The sequence below is a fragment of the Loxodonta africana genome, chromosome 3 (genome assembly GCF_030014295.1).
Source record: "Loxodonta africana isolate mLoxAfr1 chromosome 3, mLoxAfr1.hap2, whole genome shotgun sequence".
NCBI lineage: Eukaryota > Metazoa > Chordata > Mammalia > Proboscidea > Elephantidae > Loxodonta > Loxodonta africana.
Window position 1 is genome coordinate 102,145,244 of NC_087344.1, and position 20,015 is coordinate 102,165,258.

Here is a 20,015-nt window from a genome sequence, read left to right on the forward strand (position 1 = left end):
GACAGAGTAGAACTGCCCCATAGAGTTTCCAAGGAGTGCCTGGTGGATTTGAACTGCCGACCCTTGGGTTAGCAGCTGTAGCACTTAACCACAACTCCACCAGGGTTTCCGCTAATTATTGATAGGACAGGCTTTTGAGCTTATACAGATTTGGTCATAAATTCTGGCTCTAATTGTTCAAATTCTTTGATCTCACTCAGCGTCAATTTCTCCATCTGTATAATGAGGTAATAATAAATTTCTCTACTGAATTGTGTGAGACTTAAATGATGTACACCTTCTCGTCACTTATCGACTGTCTCATTATCTGACATTTCACATTTATGACAATAGTAAAAAGTCTACCATCTGAATATTTCGTGCATTAACGACGTACATCTGCAAGTAACGAATGCCGAGGTGCAAGGCGAGAGTAACGCTGGCTGTGATGGTTAAGGTTTTGTGTCAGCTTGGCTAGGCCACAGTTCTTAGCGGGTTGGGCAGTTATGTAGTGATGTAGTTATCCTCTGTTTTGTAAAGTAGTGTGGTCATCCTCCGTTTTCTCACAACACCAATTTTGCATAATGACCTGGTCTTTGGAACTTAACCATGTTGATAAATGAGGACAGGGTGTATTTAAGGCGAATACATACCTACCTCCATACACATATATATACACGTGTGTGTGTGTATTCTTTATATGCATATATACGTATGCCTTGTATGTATTTATTTATTAAATGGAATTATTAGGTAGTAATTAGAAAATATCAAAATGGAAAAACAATCTGAAAATCACCTTAAATCTCACCAGTGAGACACCATCGGTGTTCACATTTAGTAGAGATCACAGAACTTTCTTTAAACCCAGATAGAAACTTTTACGTAGGTGAAAATAATATTGTGATAAATAAGTAGGCCACATGATATTTTCTCACTTACTTTTTTCATTCAACAGTGTTATCTTTCTATGGCAATGCATCTAGACCTATACCGTCCTCCCTCACCTTCTATTAATGGCGCAGTTTTCCATTTATTGATGTACCCTGACAATCATTTGTTGATAGATGTGTAGGTTTTTCCAGTTTTCATCTGTTAAAAGAATAAGCATGGTAGATGTTATAGCATCCTACTTTTTAGCCTTTTTAGAATAAATTCATAGAAGTGAAATTGTTAGATTAAAAGATAACCTATAAAATATTCGTGAAGTTATAAATATTTATGATTTGTTTGCTTTTCTGCATGTATATTATACTAAATAAAAGATCTTATTAAAGAAAAGAAGTTAACCTATAGATTCTAAAGTCTTGAAATGTCAAATTTAGAATGTATTTGAAAGTGAAGTAGGGAGAGGACCTCTCAGATTTCATTATCAACAATTCAAGTTACCTGAATTCCAACTCAGGTCTTCAATAATAGTTTGTTACTTTTCATAAGAAATCCTCCTGCTTTAATAAAATCATGGGCAGGGGAATTGGTGAGCATAATATATTATGATGTGACCATTCAGACCTCAGGCAAATCTGTTATTTGAAGTAAATTTTAATTTTTGTGTAATTAATATTTCCAATCCTAGCTTAAGTAAATTAACTTTTACTTCCAATTTGGTAGGTTTTTTGAGTAGATTTAATTGCACTGCTCTTCAGCATAAATTTATATTTATGTTCAGTTGAACTATGGAAAATTAAGAGTAGTTGAAAGCCTATTTCTTCATGGTATTTTTGAATAATTAATTTTATTGAAGCAAATTTCATTAAAGACCTCTATAGTGAAAGTCTATGTAGCAAACAAAGGAGTTACATCCATTTACTTTGGCTGAATCTGTGCTGGATTAACCCTCATTCTACTTTGGTTACAAACTGTGAAGTGACAATTAAGTATTCCATCTCTGATATATAAATGTAGGAGGTTTACCTCAAATCAATTTTTTAAATTAATTTCTGTTAAACTTCAGTAACAGAAAACAACCCATGAAGGGGAAATTTAATCCTAGTAAAAACCCATTATAATTAAAAAAAAAAAAATGACTTATAAAAAACAAAAAACCAAACCCACTGCCATCAAGTTAATTCTGACTCATAGCAACCTTATAGGACAGAGTAGGACTGCCCCATAGAATTTCCAAGGAGCACCTGATGGATTCAAACTGCTGACCTTTTGGTTAGCAGCCATAGCTCTTAACCACTACACCACCAGAGTTTCCTTGGATAGAGTAGGAAGTAGCAAATCAAATTAAAGAGTTCTTCCCACAGTTATAGAATAATGTCAAAGCTAAGGACATGTCCAGATAATTTACTTTTCCTCACCAAATCATCTTTGACAGGGAGAAACTTTGAGAAAGGCACCTAATCTGTCTACTTTGCAGTTTATTGGAAGTAAATAGAAAATAATGCTTTTCTAATTTCTGGATAATCTAAATGATCATTCATATTTTAAAAGGATGGGAGCAGTATTTGCCCCAAAATAAACATTTTATTTGTTTTTCTTTGGTTTGGGTCAGAAGGAGTTAAAAGAGTAGTCAAACTATGTATATTTGTACAGTAGAGAAAAAATACAATAAGCATATATTATTGTTCAGGGTACGGTTTGTGCGAAGAGAACAGTACTGTCTTACAGGACTCCATCATATTATATTTGGGATTTTTAAAAAGCCTAACAGTACAACATCTTTCATGTGTATGATTCAGTGACAGCAGTTACATCAATTATGTTGTGTAACCATTAGCAATATTTGTTGTGTTACCTGTATTTTTAAAATAATTACCAAAAAAAAAAAAAAGCCTAGCAGTAAATTATTGGTGATTCTCTCTCTATGCATTGTGATGATTTGGTTTGTTCTGTCCTCTTTATTTCAAAAGTCCAAAACCTGAAATAGTGGCTGACTAATACCCTCCTGTTCCTGCCCAGAGCTTATTTAATAAGCATGTTTATAAAGATAGCCTTTGAAAGTCATGTGACTACCACACACAGAATGTGACCTTCAGGTGTGCCTTACTTAGGATGACAGGCTCTTATCTGATAGCTGCATCACCTTGGGCAAATTACTCTACCTCTCTAAGTGTCCCTTTCTTAATTTGTTGAAGGAGCCCTGGTGGTTAAACAAAAGGTCAGCTGTTCAAACCCACTAGCCACTCTGTGTTTAATCTGTTGAATGGAATAATAATACATTATACTCTGGTTGCTCTGAGATTTAAATGAAATAATGTGCAAAAATTGCTTAGCATTGTATCCAGCACAAAGTAAGCACTCAGTAAGTGGTAGCCATTAATAATTTTAATTAACCTGAAAGACTTCCAGGAGATGTGGAATGCTTTCTTTTTTGCCTACACTATACTTGGAAATTGCTGCATCTGTTGTTTAAAGGATAGCGACCCTCAGAGAACAGCAGCTTCTCAATAGAATAAGAGACAGTCTAAAGTTAATTGTGCATAAGCACATCGTATTCTTTTCTAATTACTTGCTGAATTACTTTCTTGCTGTGGAGTGTGTTTTCATTAGTGATAAAGAAATATAAAATCTGCTTATGTAGTTGGAAGCTCCATACCTTTCATTTAAATAGTGAAATTGTTTTATATTGAATAAGACTGTAAGGAAACACAAAAGAGAGCTACCTCCCCTGAAACTCAGAGGCTGTTCATGTGTCGTTCTCAAACCTAGAAAAGAGGCTTTATCTTGAATTGTTTTATCCAGAGATCTGCATTTTCCTTTTAGGTTTAATCCAGTGAAATCAAGTTTTGCTCTGCCTTGAGTGTCTTGCTCTGTTCCCAGTTTCCCGCTGGACAGCAGAGTTTCTCCTGAGGCCACTGAACATTTGCAGGGAGCAGCTGCTTTACCAGTAAACACCACAGTTGTTGGCACTGGAAAAACAATCAACAGGAAGAAAGCTGCTTTGCCTTTCTACTGCCAGAGAGCCTGAACAGTCAGAAACAGCGCCGTGAAAGACACGACTTTAGATTTACTCTTATGTAAATTAAAATTAATGACCTGCTTTCTTCATTTGGGATATAATTTTTCCCTCTTAGAATAACGGTACCATACATCTATCAAAATGGAGGATCATAGCTTAAAAGCAAAACTTTGAGCATATCCATAATTATCAAACAGTTGCATTTTGTATATGCTCAAGCTTTTGCTGCTGAAGAAAAACAAAAATGTTTCAATCTCGGTCATTGTGAAGGCTAGAGCCTACTTCAGAGCAGTTGATTAAGTGCCACTTCCATTGAGAGCTCTACGGTTCAGCAAATGGTCATTGAACACTGCTGTGTGCAAGCTATGCACGAAAAGCTGGGGAATACCAAGAAGATGAAGCCAGTTCCTACCCTCAAGGAGTGTAGCTCAATTCAATAAATGTTACGTGCTTCCACTGGTGGTATCCACCTAACATGCCATGTTGGGATCTAGGTACCATATTGTTGTTGTTGTTAGGTGCTGTTGAGTTGGTTCCAACTCATAGTGACCCTAAGCAGAACAAAATGAAACACTGCCTAGTCCTATGCCATTCTCAAAATTGTTTCTATGCTTGAGCCTGTTGTTGCAGCCACTGTGTCAGTCGATCTTGTTGAGGGTCTTCCTCTTTTTCGCTGACACTCTACATTACCAAGCATGATGTCCTTCTCCATGGGCTGATCGCTCCTGATAACATGTCCAAAGTATGTGAGACATAGTCTCACCATCCTTGCTTCTAAGGAGCATCCTGGTTGTACTTCTTCTAAGACAGATTTGTTCGTTCTTTTGGCAGTCCATGGTATATTTAGTATTCTTCCCCAACATCACAATTCAAAGGCATCAATTCTTCTTTGGTCTTCCTTATTCATTGTCCAGCTTTCACATGCATATGATGCGTTTGAAAATACCATGGCTTGGGTCAGGTGCATCTTAGTCTTCAAGGTTACATCTTTGCTCTTCAACACTTTAAAGAGGTCTTTTGCAGCAGATTTGCCCAATGGAATGCCTTGTTTGATTTCTTGACTGCTGCTTCCATTGGTGTTGATTGTGGATCCAAGTAAAATGAAATCCTTGACAAAATCTTTTCTCCATTTATCATGATGTTGCTTATTGATCTAGTTGTGAGGATTTTTGTTTTCTTTATGTTGAGGCGTAATCCATACTGAAGGCTGTAGTCTTTGATCTTCGTTAGTAACTGCTTCAAGTCCTCTTCACTTTCAGCAAGCAAGGTTGTGTCATCTGCATAACGCAGGTTGTTAATGAGTCTTACTCCAATCCTGACGCCCCATTTCTTCATACAGTCCAGCTTCTCAGATTATTTGCTCAGCATACAGACTGAATAGGTGTGGTGAAATGATACAACCCTGATGCACACCTTTCCTGACGTTAAACCATGCAGTATCCCCCTTTCTATTAAAACGACTACCTCTCAATACATGTACAGATTCCTTGTGAGCACATTTAAGTGTTCTGGAATTCCCGTTCTTTGCAGTGTTACCCATAACTTGTTATGATCCACACAGTCGAATGCCTTAGCATAGTCAATAAAACACAGCTAAATATCTTTCTGGTATTCTCTGCTTTCAGCAAGGATCTATCTGACGTTAGCAGTTGTTATCTCTGGTTCCACATCCTCTTCTAAATTCAGCTTGAATTTCTGGTGGTTCTCTGTTGATATACTGCTGCAGCTGTTTTTGAATGATCTTCGGCAAAATTTTGCTGACATGTGATATTAATGATATCGTTCGATAATTTCTGCATTCGGTTGGATCACCTTTCTTGGGAATAGACATAAACATTTCTTGGCATAGACGAGTGAGCACTTCCAGCTCTGCATCTGTTTGTTGAAACATCTCAATTGGTATCCCGTCAATTCCTGGAACCTTGTTTTTCGCCAGTGCGATCAGTGCACCTTGGACTTCTTCCTTCAGTACCATCAGTTCCTGATCATATGCAACCTCCTGAAATGGTTGAACATCAAACAATTCTTTTTGGAATAGTTACTCTGTGTATTCCTTCATCTTTGTTTGGTGCTTCCTGCGTTGTGTAATATTTTCCCTATAGAATCCTTCACTATTGCAACTTGAGACTTGAGTTTTTCTTCAGTTCTTTGGGCTTGAGGAATGCTGAGTATGTTCTTCCCTTTTGGTTTTCTATCTCCAGGTCTTTGCACGTGTCATCATAATACTTTGTCTTCTGCAGCTGCCTTTTGAAATCTTCTGTTCAGCTCTTTTACGTCATCATTTTTTCCTTTTGCTTAGCTACTTGACGTTCAAGAGCAAGTTTCAGAGTCTCTTCTGACATCCACATAGGTCTTTTATTTCTCTTCTGCCTTTTTAATGACCACTTGCATTCTTCACGTATGATGTCTTTGATGTCATTTAAACCAAAAAACCAAACCCAGTGCCGTCAAGTCGATCACGACTCACAGCAATCCTGTAGGACAGAGTAGAACTGCCCCATAGAGTTTCCAAGGAGCGCCTGGTGGATTCGAACTTCCGACCCTTTGGTTAGCAGCTGTAGCGCTTAACCACTATGCCGCCAGGGTTTCCTTGATGTCATTTAAGGTGCCATTAAAAAAAAAAAAAAAAACCTGTTGCCATTGAGTCGATTCCAACTTATAGCGATCCTATAGGACAGAATAAAACTGCCCCATAGAATTTTCAAGGAGCGCCTGGTGCTATAGCACTTAACCACTATACCACCAGGGTTTCCATAGGTGCCAAATGACAGATTTTTCTAAACCTAGAGTCATGAGCATGATCTCATTTAATTTTCACAACAGCTTTATGAAGTGGGTGTTTGGATTCCTTTTAGAGAAGAAGAAACTGAGGGCATCAGTGGATTTCTGTGTGATTATCTTGGTGAAAGACAAAAGCTGATGGAATTGGGCACATGTTAACTAGGATGATTAGATTGGTCGTGGTTTAGGAGAGGCTTTCTGAAAGCAGAGGCCAGGCATAAAAGCGAAGACATTCACAAATAATTCCCTGAACACCAGGCATATTCCTGCACCACCTCATTTTTAAAGATCCTTGTTTGTAGTTCATTCTAAGTTAAAGAGATTGGAAAATATGGTTAGCAAAAAATGTGATCATGCTAGACATACTATTTTATAACCTGGTTTTGCCATTTAATGCATTTGGATCACTTCCTATGGCACTAAGTATGCTTTTTCACACTATTTTTAATGGCTACATGATTTATTTAACCACTTCCCTTACTAATGAGTAAGGTAAGAAAAGGTAAATATAAGAAAGATAAAACCACGAAATTATTAGAAGAAAATATACATGGATAATTTTGTAATGACAAGGGTGGGCACATTTTTAAATGTAGGATATTAAAGGTAGAAACTTTAATAGAAGAGATGGATAGTTTTGAACACATAAAAATTAAAAGTCCTTTGGCTATCAAAGTCACTATCAATAAAATTAAAAGGCATGATCTCATTTAATTCTCTTTATGAAATATGGCCTTCGATCCCTTTTAGAAAAGAGGAAACTGAGAACACCAGTGGATTTCAGTGTGCCAAACAGAAGCTGATAGAATGTGAGAAAGAGCGAGGAGGTAGCTGGAGATTAGTTTTTGCAGAAGTTTTGGATATAAATCCCAGCTTTATCACTTCAAAGTGACGGATGAGCTTCAGTTTAGACAGTTCAAAAGATTACATTTTCATTCTTTTTGAAGTGTTCACTTCCATACCCTTTCTCATAATAACTGTTGTGACATAAGAAGATACCTTTTTTTCAGATGTGTCTTTAAAGATGTGTCAGGTGTGTCTTCAAATGCAAAGTTTCAGAGATATCAATTTCAGACAAATCAGATGCTGGTTACAAAAAGCATATCGTTTAAGTAGCAGAAATTTAGAGGCCTCATTTAAATATAGAGTTCCCTTAGAGCAAATTGTATAGATCATTAACTACTTATTAAAGAGATTGGGGAGGAGGGAGAGCACAAACTGTATTATTGGCTGTTTTCAATTGGCTGAAATAATATGAAAGATCAGTTAACTGCTATCACTGTAGTTTTCAGTGGTAACATCTGGAATGAAAAATTCAGAATGTAAATGTTTTTAGATCATATTTAGGTGAATCCTATCAAGTTAAAAATCCTACTACATCTTGCATATGAGCAGATGGCTCATTGATTGTGTAGAATAAAACATTTCTGTAGAGTCGATCTAAAATTTGACTTAAAATGTGAATGTAATATTTACCTCCTTGGGAGTAACGAAATTTATGCTGTGTGATAACCTTGTCACGTTTACAGAGTCATGTTTAGTGGGCCCTACAGAGCTCTGGTGAATACAACAGTCTGATCTGTTTTCTACATATTTTAAGAATCTGGAAAAGCTGTAGTAAATGCAGTATCCATCACGAAGTTTTTGCATCTTGCTCTACTGCTTTCTTGAAATTTAGCAAAAAGGTCAAGGACTATATGATCTTTATTAACTGCAATCAAAACTAAATTGAAGAGATTTTTAATAGCTACTTAGAATTGCAATGTTTGAATCTATACTATAAAGAATGTTAAGATTTTTCTCACATTAGAGAGTCCTACATGTACCCATTTAAATATTAATGGACATTGTTGTTTGATTAATTCCAATAGTATGTTTATTATATTTTTAAAATTTATTTTAGTTTTTGTTGTTCTTAAAAATACACACACAGAACATACACGAATTCAACAATTTCTACATATACAGTTCAGCAACACTGATTACATTCTTCGAGTTGTGCACTCATTCTCTCCACCGTTTTCCAAGTTGTTTCTCCTTTGTTAATAAGAACTTACTGCCCGAAAAGTTTCCTATCTAGTCTTTTGAATTGTGGTTGTCAATTTGATCTCAGGTAAATAGTTCTTAAAAGAGCACAATGCTTAAGCCATACAGCTAAACTACTGTTTGGTTTAAAGGAGAATTTCAGGGATATTTTTGGTTTAATGTTTAAAGATTGTCTCAGGGCAGTAGTTTCAGGGTTCACCCAGTTCAGTGATTCCAGAAATTCTGGATTCCATGAGAATTTGAAATTCTGTTTTGCATTTCCCAACCTTTTGATCAGGACTCTTCTATAGAATCTTTGCTCAAAACATTCAGTAATGATAGCCTGGCACCATCCAGTTCTTCTGGTCTCATGGCAGATGAGGCAATTCCTCATGGAAGCAATTAGCCACACATTCCTTTTCATATTCCTGTTCCTGACCTTCTCCTTCTGTTGCTCCAGGCAGGTAGAGACCAATTATTGCACCTTGGTGTATAGTATATTTTCACGAATGAATTTTATTTTATTTTTTTCCCAAACAGATAAACAATCAGATCCTGTATGGAAGAAGTCACCAAAATGCATCTGCCATTATTAAGACTGCCCCAACGAAGGTGAAGTTGGTTTTCATTAGGTAAGATAGATACATCTGGTTATGCAAAATCACAAAGATCTCTTCTGGGATGTTATTATTTGTGTAAGACTGTTTTGTCTTTGGTTTGTCTAACAAAATGACTATTTAAAAATATAATTTTTTTATTGTACTTTGGATGAAGGTTTACAGAATAAACTAGATTCTTATTAAATAGTACACATACTGTTTTATGAAATTGGTTAACAACACCGTGACATGTCAACACTCTCCCTTCTCGACCGAGCTTTCCTGTCTCCCCCTGCTTACTAGTCCTTGCCTGTGGGCTGGTGTGCCCCTTCAGTCTCATTTTGTTTTATGGGACTGTCTAATCTTTGGATGAAGGGTGAACCTCAGGGGTGACTTTGTTACTGAGCTAAAAGGGTATCCAGGGGCCATACTTTTGGGGCTTCTCCAATCTCTGTCAGGCCAGTAAGTGTGGTCTTTTTTTGTGAGTTAGAATTTAGTTCTACATTTTTCTCCAGCTCTGTCCGGAACCCTCTACTGGGATCCCTGTCAGAGTAGTCAGTGGTGGTAGCCGGGCACCACCTAGTTGTACTGGACTTATATTGGTGGAGGCCGTGGTAGTTGTGGTCCATTACTCCTTTGGAATAATCTTTCCCTTGTGTCTGTAGTTTTTTTCATTCTCCCTTGCTCCTGAAAGGGTGAGACCAGTGAAGTATCACAGGCATTTAAGACCCCAGACACTACTCACCAAAGTAGAATGTAGAACGTTTTCTTTATAAACTATGTTATGCCAGTTGAGCTAGATGTTCCCCGAGACGATGGTCCCCTCAGCCCAGTAATTCAGTCCCTCAGGGAGTTGGGATGTGTCTATGGAACTTTCATGACTTTGCCTTGTACAAGTTGTGCTGGCTTCCCCAGTATTGTGTACTGTCTTGCCCTTCACCAAATTTACCACTTATCTCTTGTCTGTTTAGTGTTTTCCACTTCCCCCCATAACCACTAAAGATTGTTTCTTTTTGTGTGTAAACCTTTTCATGGGTTTTTATAGTAGTGGTTTCATACAGTATTTGTCCTTTTGTGATTGACTGATTTCATTCAGCATAATGGGTATTCATCCATGTTTTGAGATGCTTCTCAGATTCATCATTGTTTTTTATTGTTGCATAGTGCTCCATTGTGTTTATCCATTTATCTGTTGATGGGCATCAAGGTTGTTTCCATCTTTTTGCTATTGTGAAGAATGCCGCATGAAACATGGTTGTGCATATGTCTGTTCGTGGGATGGCTCTTATTTCTCTAGGGTATATTCCTAGGAGTGGGATTGCTGGGTCATATGGTATTTCTATTTCTAGCTTTCTAAGAAAGCACCATTTTTTTTTTTTTCCAAAATGTTTGTAGCATTTTGCATTTTCACCAGCACTGCATAAGCATTCAAATTTCCCTGCGACCTCTCCAACGTTTGTTATTTTCTGTTGTTTTGAATCATGCCAGTAATGCTGGGGTGCGATGGTATCTTATTGTGGTTTTGATTTGCAATACTCTAATGGTTAGTGATTTCCAGCATTTCCTTATATGTCTGTTAGCTGCTTGAATGTCTTCTTTGGTGAATTGTCTGTTCATTTCCTTTGCCCATTTTTTGATTGGATTATTTGCCCTTTTGTTGTAGAGGTGTTGGATTTTCCTCTAAGTTTTAGAGATTAGACCTTTGTTGGGTTTGTAATAGCCCAAAATTTTTTCCCAGTCTGTAGGTTCTGTTTTTACTCTTTTGGTGAAGTCTTTTGCAGAGCGTGTTTAATTTTTAGAAGATCCCAGTTATCTAGCATACCTTCTGGAGTTTGTGTGTTGTTAGTTATGGTTTGTATCCTGTTAATGCTGTGCATTAAGGTCTCTAGCGTTGATCCTATTTTATCTTTGATGAACTTCATAGTTTTTGGCTTTATATTTATATTTTTTATCCATTTTGAATTAGTTTTTGTTTATGGTGTGCGGTATGGGCCCGCTTTCATTTTTTTTTGCAGCTGGACATCCAGTTTTGCCAACACCATTTGTTGAAAAGACTGCCTTTTCCCCCATTTGATGGACTTTGGGCCCTTGTTGAAGACCAGATGACCACAGGTGGATGAATTTACATCTGGGTTTTCAATTCTGTTCCATTGGTCAATATATCTACCGTTGTACCAGTACCAGGCTGTTTTAACTACCATAGCCATATAGTAGGCTCTGAGGTCAGGCAGTGCGAGTCTTCCTACTTTATACTTCTTCAGTAGTGCTTTACTTATCCAGTGCCTCTTGCCTTTCCATATAAAGTTAATGATTAGTTTTTCCATCTCTTTATAGAATGTTGTTGGTATTTGGATCGAAATTGCATTCTATTTGTAGATTGCTTTGGGTAGAACTGACATTTTCACATTGTTGAGTCTACCTGTCCATAAGCATGGTATATTTTTCTATTTATGTAGATCTCTTTTTGTTTATTGCAGTAGTGTTTTGTAGTTTCCTTTGTGTAGGTCTTTTACATCCCTGGTTAGATTTATTCCTAAGTATTTTATCTATTTAGGGTCTATTATAAACGATATTGTTTTCCTGATTACCTTTTCGCTGTTCCCTTTATTGATGTATAGGAATCCAACTGATTTTTCTATGTTTATTTTGTATCTTGCTACTCTGCTGGGTCTATTCCAGTAGTTTCCTTGTGGAGTCTTTTTGGTTTTCTGTGTATAGTATCATATCATCCACAAATAGGGACTGTTTTACTACTGTTTTACAAATAGGGACTGTTTTTCGTTACAAATTTGGATGCAGATTATTTCTTTTTCTTGCCTTATTGCTCTAGCTAGGACTTCCAGCACAATGTTAAATAGGAGTGGTGATAAAGGGCATCCTTGTCTTGTTCGTGTTCTTAAGGGGAATGGTTTCAGCCTCTCTCCGTTAGGAATGGTGTTGGCTGCTGCTTTTGTATAGATGCTCTTCATTATGTTGAATAATTTCTCTTCTATACCTATTCTGTTCAGAGTTTTTATCAGGAATGAGTGTTGGACTTTGTCAAATGTATTTTCTGTGTTGACCGAGATGGTTGTATGGTTCTTTTCTATTACTTATATGGTGTATGGGAAACCCTGGTCGCATAGTGTTTAAGTGCTACAACTGCTAACCAGTTGTATGGAGCAGCTCTACTCTGCCTTACAGGGTCGCTATGAGTTGGAATTGACTTGATGGCAATGAGTTTGGTTTTTTGGTTTATGTGGTGTATTATGTTGATTGATTTTCTAATGTTGAACCATCCTTGCATGCCTGGTAGGAATCCTACTTGGTCATGGTGTATTATTTTTTTGATATGATGCTGAATTCTACTGGCTAGAATTTTGTTGAGAATTGTTGCATCTGTATTCATGAGAGATATTGGTCTGTAATTTTTTTTTTTTTTTTTTTGTGGTGTCTTGCCTGGTTTTGGTATCAGAGTTATGCGGCTTCATAGAATAAATTCTTTTTCTATGTTCTTTTTCCTTTTCTATGTTCTGAAATAGTTTGAGTAGTACTGGGCCAGGGCTGTTTTTTTTGTTGGGAGTTTTTCTTAATTGCCTTTTCAATCTCTTGTCTTGTTATGGGTCTGTTCAAATTTTCAACATCATTTTGTGTTAGTTTGGGTATGTAGTGTGTTTCTAGAAATTTGTCCATTTCCTCTAGGTTTTCAAGTTTGTTGGAGTGTGGGTTTTCTTAATACTCTGCTATGATCCTTTTTATTTCAGTTGGGTCTATTGTAATGTCCCCCATTTCATTTCTAATTTGGGTCATTTGCAGCCTCTCCTGTTTTTCTTTTGTCAGTTTGGGCAGTGGTTTGTCAATTTTGTTTATCCTTTCAAAGAACCAACTTTTGGTTTTGTTGATTCTTTTTATTGTTTTTCTGTTCTCTGTTTCATTTATTTATGCTCTGATCTTGATTATTTCCTTTCTTCTGGTGGCTGTGGGGTTCTTTTGCTGATCTCTTTCTGTTTGTTCAAGTTGTGCAGCTAATGTTTTGCTTTTGTCCCTTTCTTCTTTTTTGATGTATGCATCTATTTCTATAAATTAACCACTGCTTTTGCGGTATCCCAAAGGTTTGGTGGATTGATTCTAGGAATTTTTTTATCCCATCTTTGATTTTTTCTATTACCCAGTGGATTTTAAGCAGAGCTGTATTCAGTTTCCATGTAATTGATTTTTTTTTTTCCTGCTCTTCCCGTTGTTAATTTGTACTTTAATGGTGGTGTGACCAGAGAAGATTCTTTGTATTATGTGAATGTTTTGGATTTTGTCAAGGATTGCTTTGTAGCCTAAGATGTGGTCTATTTTGGAGAGTGTTCCATGTGCATTGGAAAAGAATGTGTCCTCTGCAGCTGTTGGGTGGAGTGTTCTATATGTGTTTATGAGTTCAAGTTGGATGATTGTGTCCTTTAGATCTTATGTATCTTTCTTGAGTTTCTTTCTACATGTTCTGTCTTTTACCCAGAGTGGTGTGTTAAAGTCTCCTACTATTATTGTGGAACTGTCAGTTTCTCTGTTCAGTGGTGTTACAGTTTCTTTTATGTATTTTAGAGCCCTGTCATTGGGTACGTAGCTATTTATTATGGTTATGTCTTCATGATGGATTGTCCCTTTAATCATTATATAATGCCTTTCCTATTTGTTTCAAAGGCTTTTTTATCTGAGATTAGTATCGCTACTCCTTCTCTTTTTTGGCAGCTGTTTGCTTGGTATATATATTTTCCATCCTTTGGTTTTTAATAAGTGTGCATCTTTGTTTCTAAGGTGTGCCTTTTGTAGACAGCATATTGATGGATCCTGTTTATTTATCCGTTCTGTCAGTCTTTTTCTCTTTTTGGGTGCATTTAGGCCATTCACATTCAGTGTAATTATTGATAGGTGTGAGTTTATTGCTTTCGTATTGTTTTTTTGTGGTGCAGATGTTTTCTTTGTTCATCTTACTCTCCTGTGCTGAATTCCTTTTGTTTGTGGATTTTTGTTTTCATTTCTTTTGTTTTTGTTTTTATTGAGACTTTATGTTTTTCTTCTTCATTTTGATGAGTAGATGTTAACCTTCTTTGTGTCTACCTTGAAATTTACCCTTATCTTCCTTGGTTTGAAACAGTCTTTTATTACTTAATATCACCTTGCCTTCCTCTACAATAGAAATTTCTATGCCTACACTGTTTATCCCCTATTTTATTGGTCTGCTGTTGGCATTTACAGATTAAGCTCTCTGGTTCCCTGTTATAAATCTTTTAGTTTTGAATAGTCCTTGAGTGTTCATTTCTTAGGTTGTTATCTGGCTGGTGCAGTCTTTCGTCCAAGATTCAGGCTGTCTGATGTTGTTTGTTCTCAAACCGAAGGACTCCCTTTAGTAATTCTTGTAAGTTTGGTTTGAATTTTACATATTCCCTTATTTTCTGTTTATCTGGAAATGTCCTAAATTTTGCCATCATATTTGTACAAGAGTTTTGCAGGATATATAATTCTTGGTTGGCAGTTTTATTCTTTCAAGGTTTTATGTATGTCATCCCACTGGCATCTTGCCTGCATGGTTTCTGCTGAATAATCAGGACTTAGTCTTATTTTTCCCCCTCTGTATGTGACTTTTCATTTTTCTCAAGCTACTCTCTGGATTCTTTCTTTGTCTTTGATTTTAGAGACTGTATTTATGATATGTCTTAGTGATTTTCTTTTGGGGTCTATCCTACATGTGGTTCATTGAGCTTCTCGGATGGACAGCTTTTTTTTTTTTTTAATTTTTATTGTGCGTTAAGTGAAAGTTTACAAATCAAGTCAGTCTCTCACACAAGAATGTATATACACCTTGCTACATATTCCCAATTGCTCTCCCCCTAATGAGACAGCCCACTCCCTCCCTCCACTTTCTCTTTACATGTCCATTTTGCCAGCTTCTAACCACCTCTACCCTCTCATCTCCCCTCCAGGGAGGAGATGCCAAAATAGTCTCAAGTGTCTACCTGATCCAAGAAGCTCACTCCTCACCAGCATCCCTCTCCAACCCATTGTCCAGTCCAATCCATGTCTGAAGAGTTGGCTTTGAGAATGATACCTGTCCTGGGCCAACAGAAGGTCTGGGGGCCATGACCACCAGGATCCTTCTAGTCTCAGTCAGACCATTAAGTCTGGTCTTTTTATGAGAATTTGGGGTCTACATCCCACTGCTCTCCTGCTCCCTCAGGGGATCTCTGTTGTGTTCCCTGTCAGGGCAGTCATCAGTTGTAGCCAGGCACCATCTAGTTCTTCTGGTCTCAGGCTGATATAGTCTCTGGTTTATGTGGCCCTTTCTGTCTCTTGGGCTCGTAATTACCGTGTGTCCTTGGTGTTCTTCATTCTCCTTTGATCCAGATGGGCTGAGACCAATTGATGCATATTAGATGGCCACTTGCTAGTGTTTAAATCTCCAGATGCCTCTCTCCAAGGTGGTATGCAGAACGTTTTCTTAATAGATTTTATTTTGCCAATTGACTTAGATGTCCCCTGAAACCATGGTCCCCAAACCCCTGCCCCTGCTATGCTGGGGATGGTCAGCTTTTCATCTTTCATGATATGGGGAAAGTTTTCTTTCAGGAATCCTTCAATGATCCTTTTTTGTTTTGCTTTTTCTCCCCTGTTTGGAACTCTGATTTCTTGCAAATTTTTGCTTTTATTTTATACCACATAATTCTCAGGGTTTCTTCATTTTTCTTTGTTCTTTTTACTGATTGTTCCTCAATAAAAGTGGTATCCAAATATTTGTCTTCAATTTTTCTGATCCTGTCGTCCATTCGTTCAGACCTGCTCCTTGGACTTTGTATGACACTGTCCATTTCTGAAATCTTGTTGTTTGTCTTTTGAATTTCTTGTTGTTGTTTTTGTATATCTAGTTGTGAATTTATTTTGTTATTTTCCTCCTGTATTATTTCCCTGAATTATTCTATTTTTTGGTCTGCCTTTTCCATTGTTCTGTCTTCCTTTTTCATGAATTTGTCTAATGTTTTCTTCAATTTTGTCTCTTTTTTGTTTCAACTCTCGGGTAGCTCTGAATATTAGAGATCTGAATTCTCTATCAGGTCATTACAGTGCCTTTTATTCTACTGGAAAGTCATCTGGTGTTTTATTTTGGATGCCTACTGGAACCATCCTGTCCTGTTTTTTTATGTTTTGATATTGTCTGCTGTCTTTGAGACATTCAGTAATTATTTTCTTCATTAATTGATTGTAGATTTTTTTCAGCCCGCTTTTTTGTTTTATGTGGTTATGTCTGAGCAGACAGGCTGTGTGTTTTTCTTTGTTGGCTTATCTGTGGGCATGATACTTTTTACCTCCTTGTCCAATGGGCAGGGCCAGCTGCTCAGCCCTGGTGCAGCAGGCCAGGTCCGGGTGACAGGAATGGGCTGGGATGGGTTATCTGTGGCATGTACTGGGACCAGCAGATCAGGTTGGGGGTCAGTGAAGGGCAGATTCTGGTAGGCTGTGCCTGCACTTCTTGGGGGTGCAATGTTCAGTGCACTGTGCAGGTAGTCAGGAGGGAAGGGGAGGTTTTGATGTGTGGAATTAAGTTGGGTATGGGAAAGAGGAGAAAAACAGCAGCCAAAAAAAAAAAAAAGGTGCTGAGGGAGCCTTCCATTGGATTGGAGATGAGGAACTAAGAAAAGAAGAAAAACAAAAAGCAAAAGAGACAAAAATAATTTTTTTAAAAAAGAAAGAAATACCCCTAGGGATCCCACTGGTGACTGGGGAAGTGGCTCCCAGGCCTCAGTGCACAGCCCATCTGGAACAGGTGGAGATCATACACAGGGCCAGCTATTCAGGAGATTGGAAAAGAAGGAAAGTAGGGAAAGATAAGAAACAGATATGAAGAAAAAGAAAAAAGAAATGCCCCCAGGGATCCCACCAGTGCAGCTGCAGACGGCGGAAGTGGCTCCCAAGCCATTCCATACAGCCTAGCTAGAAGGGGTGGAGACGGCACACAGCACCAAGTAGTCAGGAGATAGGAAAAGTGGGTAAGTAGAGAGAGATGAGAAATTAAGAAATGAAGAAAAAGAAAAAGGAAAAAGGAACAAGAAAACAAACAAAAATTAAAAAAGGCCTCAGTGATCCCATCAGCATGGCATTTGGGACTGGGAAAGTAGTTTCCTAGCTGAGGCACACTTCACAGTTTGTCAAGAAGAAGCAAAGATGGCACATGGAGCCAGGTGATCAAGAGAAAGGAGGGGGAAGGAGGTGAGAGACCGGGAAAAAATAAAAGAAGCCAAAAAAAGCATCATCAGCAACAAAGAAATGGCACTGAAGGAGCTGGATGATGTGGGTGGGGCGAATCCAAATAGCATGGAGCCAGTATCCTCCAGCCTAGCTACCGTGGCCCACCAGAATGTGGCAAAGGCCAAGCAGGGGGAAGAAGGGTGGAGGATAGGAAAGCTTGTATCGCTGGTTACTGGGTGCCTTGTTTCCTGCTGGGAACTCCATGAAGGTGCTTTCTTGTACTCCCTGACTGCTGATCTCTGACAGGTGTCTAAGATTATGAATCCATGCTGGGTTACCAGATAAGGGACCTCTGCTCTGTATCTCTGCTCGCTGTCTGTTCTCTGTCCATTTCTTATTGCATTCAGTGCTTGATTGAGTTCTTTATCTCTTCATTTGATGCTTAAAGTTCTAGGAAAGACATTTTCTCTGTTTTACTTAGTTTTTCGAGTCTTTGCTGTGGAGGGACAGCATGGTGTGTATCGCCATGTTGGCTATGCCTCTACATTTTCATTTTTTGTTACTTTAAGAAAAATGTAGATTGTTTTGGTTATATTTTCTTTTTTTTAATGTTTTACATGAGGGAATTGGTAGCTGAAGCAAATATTTATATTTAAATTGTGGAAATTTCTTCCCGTCCTAGATCTGATTATCTTGTATATAAATATAAAAGAACTCTCTAGGAAAAGCTGATTCTTAAATTCATACGGAATTGCAAGGGGCCCTGAATAAAGAAAACAATCTTGGGCTTAAAAAAAAAAAAGGACAGTGTAGGAGAACCAACCCATACTTCCTGATTTTAAAATGTACTACAAAGGTACAGGAATAAAAACAGTGTACTGGTATAAGGATCAACACATAGACCAATGAAATAGAATTGAAAATCTGAAATAAACCCGTATGTCTGTGGCCAATTGATTTTTGGTAATGGTGTTGTGATGCTTAAGGTTGGCTGGGCCATGATTCTCAGTGGTTGGCAGTTGTATGATGTGATCACTTCATGATGAGATATGCTGTGAGTAGCCAATCAGTTGAAACGCAGTTTCTTTGGGTATGTAGCCTGCATCAAATATAAATGGATATTCTGGCAAGACTTATGGGCTTTTGCTCACTCTGAATCCTCCAGCTGGCTCCTGTTTGTCTGACCTTTGATTCTTGGAACTTAAGCTAGCAGCTTACCTGTGGATCTTGAGATTTGTTGATCTTTGTAGCCTGTGAGCAAGAGCCTCGCTCTCTGACCTGCCCATCTTGGGTTCGCTAGTCCCTGCAGCTACGTGAATCAGGAGAAGCCTCTATACTGACCCATGGACTTGGGATGTTCCAGCCCCTACAACTGCTGGAGCCATTTCTTTGGTATAAATCTCTCTATGTATATTCATACACTCTAATGGTTTTGCTTCTCTAGAGAACCCAGCCTAAGACAGGTGCCAAATCTATTCAGTGGGGGAAAGATTAGTCTCTTCAATAAATGGTGCTGAGACAGCTGGATTTTTATATGAAAAGAATGAAGCTATGCTGAACAGGTTTCAATGGCACCTCCAGACTAAGACAGACTAGGAAGAAAGACAATCTACTTCTAAAAATCAGCCAGTGTATACCCTGTGTAACACAGTGGTTCGATTTGCAAGCAATCATGGGAATGGTGCAGGACTAGCAGTGTTTCATTCTATTTTGGATGAGTTCGTCATGAGTTGGGGTCCAACTCCATAGCAGCTAACAACAGCAAAGACCCATGCCTCACACCACGTACAATGATTAATTCAAAACAGATCAATGACTTAAATATAAGAACTAAAACCATCAAACTTTTATAAGAAAACATAGAAGGGAACGCTTCAAGACCTTTTAGGCAGTGGGTTTTTAGATATGATGACATAAGCGTGAGTACAATTAAAAAATAGACTGGACTTCATCAAGGGACGTTGTCAAGAAAGTGAAGAGACAACATACAGAATGGGAGGAAATATTTGGAAATTGTATGTTAAATAAGGATATCCAGAACTTACAAATAACTCTTAAAACTCAACAACAAAAACACTAACAACTCAATTAAAAAATAGGCAAAGGACATGAATAGACATTTCTCCACAGAGGATATATACAAATGACCAACAAGTGCATGAAAAAATCAGGGCTTCCAGCTTATTCCATCTGGTTCAAACCCCAGCTGAGAATGTGCATTTTGTAGCAAGTTCCTAGGTGATGCCAATATTGCTGGTTAGGGACCAATTCTGTGAACTACAAGTAGGGCAGCCATTTTCAAAATTTATTATACATAAGAATCACCTGGGGATCTTGTTAAAACGTAGATTCTTATTCAGCATATTGGGGTGGAAATACAAATTCTCAGCAGGGGTTTAAACCAAAACAAACCAGTGGGAATGTAAAATGGTGCAGCCTCTGTACCCAAAAGAATTGAAAGCAGCAACTGAATATGACACATGAGTGCTGGTGAGAATCCAGAGTTGAGGAGATGTCAG

General features: G+C 37.8%; 1 protein-coding gene across 2 annotated transcripts in view; it reads left to right on the forward strand.

The window, feature by feature from the left end:
• Positions 1-20,015, forward strand: part of PATJ (PATJ crumbs cell polarity complex component) — a 415,355-nt gene that overhangs the window by 265,609 nt on the left and 129,731 nt on the right. For both annotated transcript variants that reach the window (XM_010591221.3, XM_010591223.3), the window contains exon 29: positions 9,233-9,324. In XM_010591221.3, coding sequence (XP_010589523.1) covers positions 9,233-9,324 — 92 coding nt within the window. The remainder of the gene's footprint in view (positions 1-9,232; positions 9,325-20,015) is intronic.